Source organism: Merops nubicus, unplaced genomic scaffold (genome assembly GCF_000691845.1).
Source record: "Merops nubicus isolate BGI_N331 unplaced genomic scaffold, ASM69184v1 scaffold17056, whole genome shotgun sequence".
Classification (NCBI taxonomy): Eukaryota; Metazoa; Chordata; class Aves; order Coraciiformes; family Meropidae; genus Merops; species Merops nubicus.
This window is the reverse complement of record NW_008613104.1, coordinates 722-6,265: the sequence shown is the minus strand read 5'-3', so window position 1 is coordinate 6,265 and position 5,544 is coordinate 722. Positions and strand designations below refer to the sequence as shown.

The following is a 5,544-nucleotide window of genomic DNA, read 5'->3' as shown; positions in this document are numbered from 1 at the left end:
CTCGGCTTTCTCTGAGGTAGGTGGTGGGGGATGCCGGCCGCCCTCGGCCGCCTCCGCCGGGTCCTGCTGGGCGTCCCCCTCGCCCCGGTCGCCCTTCGACTTGAGGGCTTTGAGGAGCTTCAGGCTCCTCTCGTACTCCAGGAGCTGGCCCAGGAAGTTGAAGTTGGGCGAGATGGACGGGCGACGGTCCTTAACGAACCTGCCGAGAGGCACAGACAGCCCCGGGTCAGCGGGTGGGCCCGGCCCCCTCCGCCTCTTTGGGGAGAAGAGGTGGCAACCAGGACCTTCCCACCAGGCCCTCCGAAGAAAGGGGTCCAGGGGAACCACGGGGGCTTGGGATGGTCCAGGGGTAGAGCTGGGGCTGCCTCCCCCCTCCATTTTCTGGCTCCTCGTTGCATGCACGTTTCGAAGGGAGGTTTGGTTTGGTTCCAGCGAGGCTCAGCCATGGTAAGACAGAACTTCAAGCTGCTCCCACCCTCTCCTTCCAGGCTCAGCCTGCTCTCCTTCCCTGGATTGAGGGGAAAACTCACCTGTAAGCGTCGTCTGACGACATACCCATGGTCTTCATGATGTAGGCGATGGCGATGGTGGCCGACCTTGAGATGCCAGCCAAGCAGTGCACGATCACCTGGCAGCTGGACACCTTGGCCTTGTCTGGAGAGGGGTGGAGGAAACAAAGAGCATAGATGCGGTCAGAGGTGGTGAGCAAAACATCTCCATCCTCCCTCCCCATCCCTCAACCCCTTTGTGTGAAAGGACAAGGGTTGCTAGGTGAACGTTGCTAGTAGGTGGAAGACCCTTGGAGGACAGAAGAAGAAGAGTTCAGGTTCTGAAGGCTGAGAACCAGAGGGTCTGCAACCATTGTGACAAAAACTCACCGATGAATTCAATGGATTTGTCCAGCCAGGGCAGCAGCTTCTCACAGTAGTTGTCGTTGACAGGAATGCGCATGAAGTGACTGTCACAGATGAAGTCTGGCTTGGGACAGGAGTTGCTGGCGTTGAGGACGTAGCTTATCCCGTTCTGTGTCATCAGATCCTGGTGGGAAGGAAGTGATCAAATCATTAGCTGAGTTCTGTCCGGCCACAAAAACTGTGGCTGAAAGCTTTGAAGGTATCAGCTGATGGAGAGAGGAGGCACCCCACCAACAAATTGGGGCAAGTCGTTGGTGGCACCCTAAGTTAACCAAGGTCAACCCCCCCCTCAGGAAGGCATTGGGAGTTCTCACAGGTCTGTTTGTTGCTCACAGCTCTTCACTCTGGTGGTGGGACATGGGCAGGTGGTGAGGGGAACCATCTCTGCCTTCTTCCCAACCCCGAAGTGAACCTGGACCTCTAACCCCAGGTCTGTAAGAAAGATGGGGACAATCTTTTCAGCAGTGTCTGTTTTGTCAGGACAAGGGGGGATGGGTTTAAACTAAGAGGGAGATTTAGATTAAGGAGAGTGAAGAAATTTTTGGTGCTGAGGGTGGTGAGAGCCTGGCCCAGGTTGCCCAGGGAGGTGGTCACCATTCCAAGTGAGGTTGGATCAACTCTGAGCAACCTGCTCTTGTTGGGGATGTCCCTGCTCCCTGCAGGGGGGTTGGACTGGATGACCTTGAAAGGTCCTTTTCAACCCAAATCCTTCCATAATTTTCTTTTAATGACTTTTCTGCCCTGGCCACTCCACAGCCACCACCTCTGCCCGTATTTCTGACTCAATAAAACTCAGTGGCACAAGATGGACCTCAGGTAAAGAGAATCAGATGACAAACTGCAACGAGGGGGTGAGGACATCATGGAGCTGGGCAGCTGGGTGTGTCCTGCTGCATCCATACCAACATCCACACCATTGGATGGTTTCCTTCCCTTCCTTGCCTGTGGCCAACTTCACCATCCAGCGATGCCAACCCCAAATTTATGTTCCCTGTCCCACCTCTACAACTGGGCTCACGTTGCTTATAAAAACTGGGAGGACATCTGTGCCAGCTGCTGGGCCTCAGTGCCAAGTCCAGGGAAGCTCCAAAATTAAACAGGAGGAGGAAAGATGGAAAGGGAAGAGTCCTTCCACGCGTGGAGCTGCCACGTGGGATCTTTCCTCTGCAATGGGCTGCAGGAGAGAAGCATCACCCATGGGTGGCCTCCACGCTTCACCCCGCTCTGCTGCCTATGAAGAAGGCATCTCCTGGCCACGGGGTGGGGTTGGCAGCTCCAAAACATGACCAAAGCCCTCCGAGGAGGTGGGGAGGGAAGGAAACCACCCGTGTCCCTGCCTGACGTGGGCTCCTCGGGAGACCTCAGCCCTGGCTCTCCACGGGCTGGTTCCTGCCCGTCCCAGCAGGCTCTGCAGAGGAGCCAGCCCCGCTCCCGGGCTCACATTCTTGGCATTTTTCTCTTTCATTTCCTTCTCCTCCTTGTCTATAATTTCTCTCTCCCTCTTTTCTGTCTCCAGCCCCTCTCTGGCGTCGTGGTTCCTCTCCCCCCCTTGCTGAGGAGGAGGACACCCGGCTGGCTCCCTCCCGGTGGCATTTTAACTGCAATTCCTCTTCCTTTCTTCTCATCATTATTTTTCCTTTAAGCAAAATTCTTTCCCTGGCGTGACATCACAGCAGAGCCCTCCCAGCACCTTTACAAGGGCACCGTCCCTCTTTTCTCCTCCATCCTCACAGCAAAACTTTGGTCCTTTTTGGGTCTCCTGAAGAACCCCCAGCCCCTGGTCAGAGCTGCCCGTCCCCAAACCCTCCAGCTCCCTCCCACTCTCCCTGGCTCCCAAGAAGATCCCAGGATTGCTGAAATTGGTGGAATCTGGCAGCCTGACAAGCGAGGTGGGTGGGTGCAGAGCTGGCTCCTGTCCCACATCTCCCTCCAGCTGTGGGGACTCCTGCTCCAAGCCCAGATGTTTTCCTGGCCACGCTCCTCCTGCCCCTGTGGTTGCTACCTGGTGCTTTGAGGGGGAGCCCCTGGCCCAGGTTTCCCAGAGAGGTGGTCGCTGCCCCATCCCTCCAACCATTCCAGGGGAGGTTGGATGGAGCTCTGAGCAACCTGCTCTAGCTGCAGATGTCCCTGCAGGGGGGGTTGGACCAGATGATGTTGAAAGGACCCTTCCAACCCAAAACGTTCTATGATTCTACATGGGAAGAGTCTGACCACCCCAAAGCTCATCGAGATAAGGTGACTTGTCCTGCAGCCACCCTCCCCAGTTCTTCTGGGCTCTGCCTGTGCACTCCCTGCCTCCATCCTCCTCCTGGAGTCAGACCAACCACGCGTGGTCCTCCCCCCAGGCAGGAGAGGAGTCCTGGATGAGAGGAGTCCTGGATGAGAGGAGTCCTGGATGAGAGGAGTCCTGGATGCCCTCCCCGCCATGTGGCTGGGGTCCCAGATGGTCCAGGGCAGATGTGTCACCTGGAGAGGGCCGTACCTTGTTCAGGACATCTTTTTGGGAGCCCAGGTAGAGATGTGGCAGGATGCGCGTGGGGCCGACGTTGGCCACGGGCAAGCAGGGTTGGGAGATGCTCATGGGCAGGATGGCGGCTGGTTTCCCCTCACAGAGCCCCGGGAAGCAGGAGGAGAAGGTGGCAAAGCCTCCTGTGGAGAGAAAGGGGATGTTGAGCTCGGGGACAGCGAGGTTGAGACCATCAGGGACACCCAGAACGGAGCCTGGAGGAGCAAAACCACCACCCGTGGAGACACGTGGTGATGACTGTGCCACCACGCGCACGGAGGAGGGGATGGAGGCCCACCTCTGAGCTTTCCTCAGGACAACCAGGGTCACTTTTTGACAGCAAAACCCACCAGGGCACACGACAAGCAAGCCCACCGAGGCGCAAAGCTCCCCACCACACCAGGGAGGTCAACACGAGTGTGACAGCAAGCTCCAGTTCAACCCACCAAGCTGAGGACCATTGTTACCCAGCTTGAGCATCTTCCAGCCTGATGTTGAGAGAAACCCCCTCAGCTGGGGCCATGGGAGGTGGCATCTGCCAGCCAGAGGCATCACCACGGTGTCTGGCACAGTCTAGATGCCTCAAAGTCCATCCCCAGCTCGAGGCAAGGGCAGGGCAGCCAACATTGTCCTGCCTGCATGGTGGGCAGCTCGGGGAGCTGGAAACTTCCCAGTGCTGTCACACGTCCACGAGAGGCCACCAGTGACCTGGATTTGCTCTTTCTCACCAGCCCTGTTCTCTTGGGTAGAGCTGGGTCTGGTTAGTGGTGGCCCAACCTCACTTCCCTCCAGCTGAAGGCAGCTGGGTGTCAGCTTGGTGAGACAGAGAGGACCTTGAGTCATAGCAGCCCAACCAGCCTCCCTTGAGGTTTTCTCAGTCATCCCACTGAGCAGAGGCAGCCTGACGTCACCCAAAGAAGACTTTGGGGCTTGATGGCCTTTGACTGTCAGAGGATGCCTCCACCAGACCCTCCTGAAGGTCCAAGCCTTCAGACCCAGAGCCAAGAGAATCTCTGGCCCATCAAGACCTTCTAAGGAGCCTTTGCTGACGACCTCTCCACTCAGTCTCTGTCCCCTTTGGAAGCAGGGCAGCCTTGGCACGTTCTCCATTTACCTTCTCCAGGACTTCAGCAGCATTTCTGCTGATCCTCCTGGAGCACCTCCCTGGCTGCTGGTGTGGCACCCAGGGGCCCTGGTGGGGCATGATGGCTGCTGCAGACAACCCATAGCACGTCTTTAGGAGGTGAAGGTGATGGAGAAGCCAAAGGAACCCACAAAATTGTCCTTATACACCCAAGTTCCTCCATCACCATCTCAGCAGCTCCTACTGCTCCAACAAGAAGGTGTCCTCCAACCAACCTCTCCCCTCTCACACTTTCCTGGCTGGCAGCTGACCCAGCTCCCAGCTCCAAAACCCAGCCAGGCTGGGAGGGGCAGAGTTAACCCACCTTATCTTCTCCAGCACTTCCTTCCCTCTGCCTCCCTCCGAAATGACATCACCTCTCAACTGGGACATGAAATCAGAGGGAAAGCAGGAGGCCCAGGGCAGGTGCAACACAGCTCTGGTTACTGCTCATCCCACCACTGAGGAGCAGATAGCACTGGCCAGGACCCTGTGTGGACACGTGGACCTCCTCACTTCACCCCATGCTTCAGCACACGCCTGGGAGATGCTCAAGCTGAAGGGTTGCCTTCAGCTCAAGGGTCTCCTTCAGCTCCAGGGGCAAGCACAGCCCTGGATTGCTCCAGTCCCCACCAAGCACAGCCCTGGATTGCTCCAGTCCCCACCAAGCACAGCCTTGGATTGCTCCAGTCCCCACCAAGCAGAGCCCTGGATTGCTCCAGTCCCCACCAAGCACAGCCCTGGGTTGCTCCAGTCCCCATCAAGCTCAGGAGGGATTTGGATTGGAGCTGGAGCAGGTGCTTGGGCATCTCTGGTGTCTTCTTGGTGTTCCCCTCGAGCCTGGTGAGGGCTTGGTCCCTGCGTTGCTCATGGCTCCAGTGCTCCCCAAAGCTCTCAAAGCCATTTTCTGGAAAATCCAGTGTCTCCTGCAACTACCTGAGGCAGAGGTGGGGCCAGGCAGGAGAAGGGGAGATGTTTGGACAGAAGGAACCAGGCCAGAA

General features: G+C 57.4%; 1 protein-coding gene across 1 annotated transcript; it reads right to left on the bottom strand.

Moving 5' to 3' along the window:
• Positions 1-6: 6 nt before the first annotated feature.
• On the bottom strand, positions 7-3,563 carry DUSP8 (dual specificity phosphatase 8; the record flags this gene model as incomplete). The annotated part of the gene is made up of 4 exons (XM_008941794.1): positions 7-199; positions 531-654; positions 879-1,038; positions 3,397-3,563. Coding segments are annotated over 4 exons (644 nt in total), but the record flags the coding sequence as incomplete, so codon positions are not given.
• Positions 3,564-5,544: the final 1,981 nt, after the last annotated feature.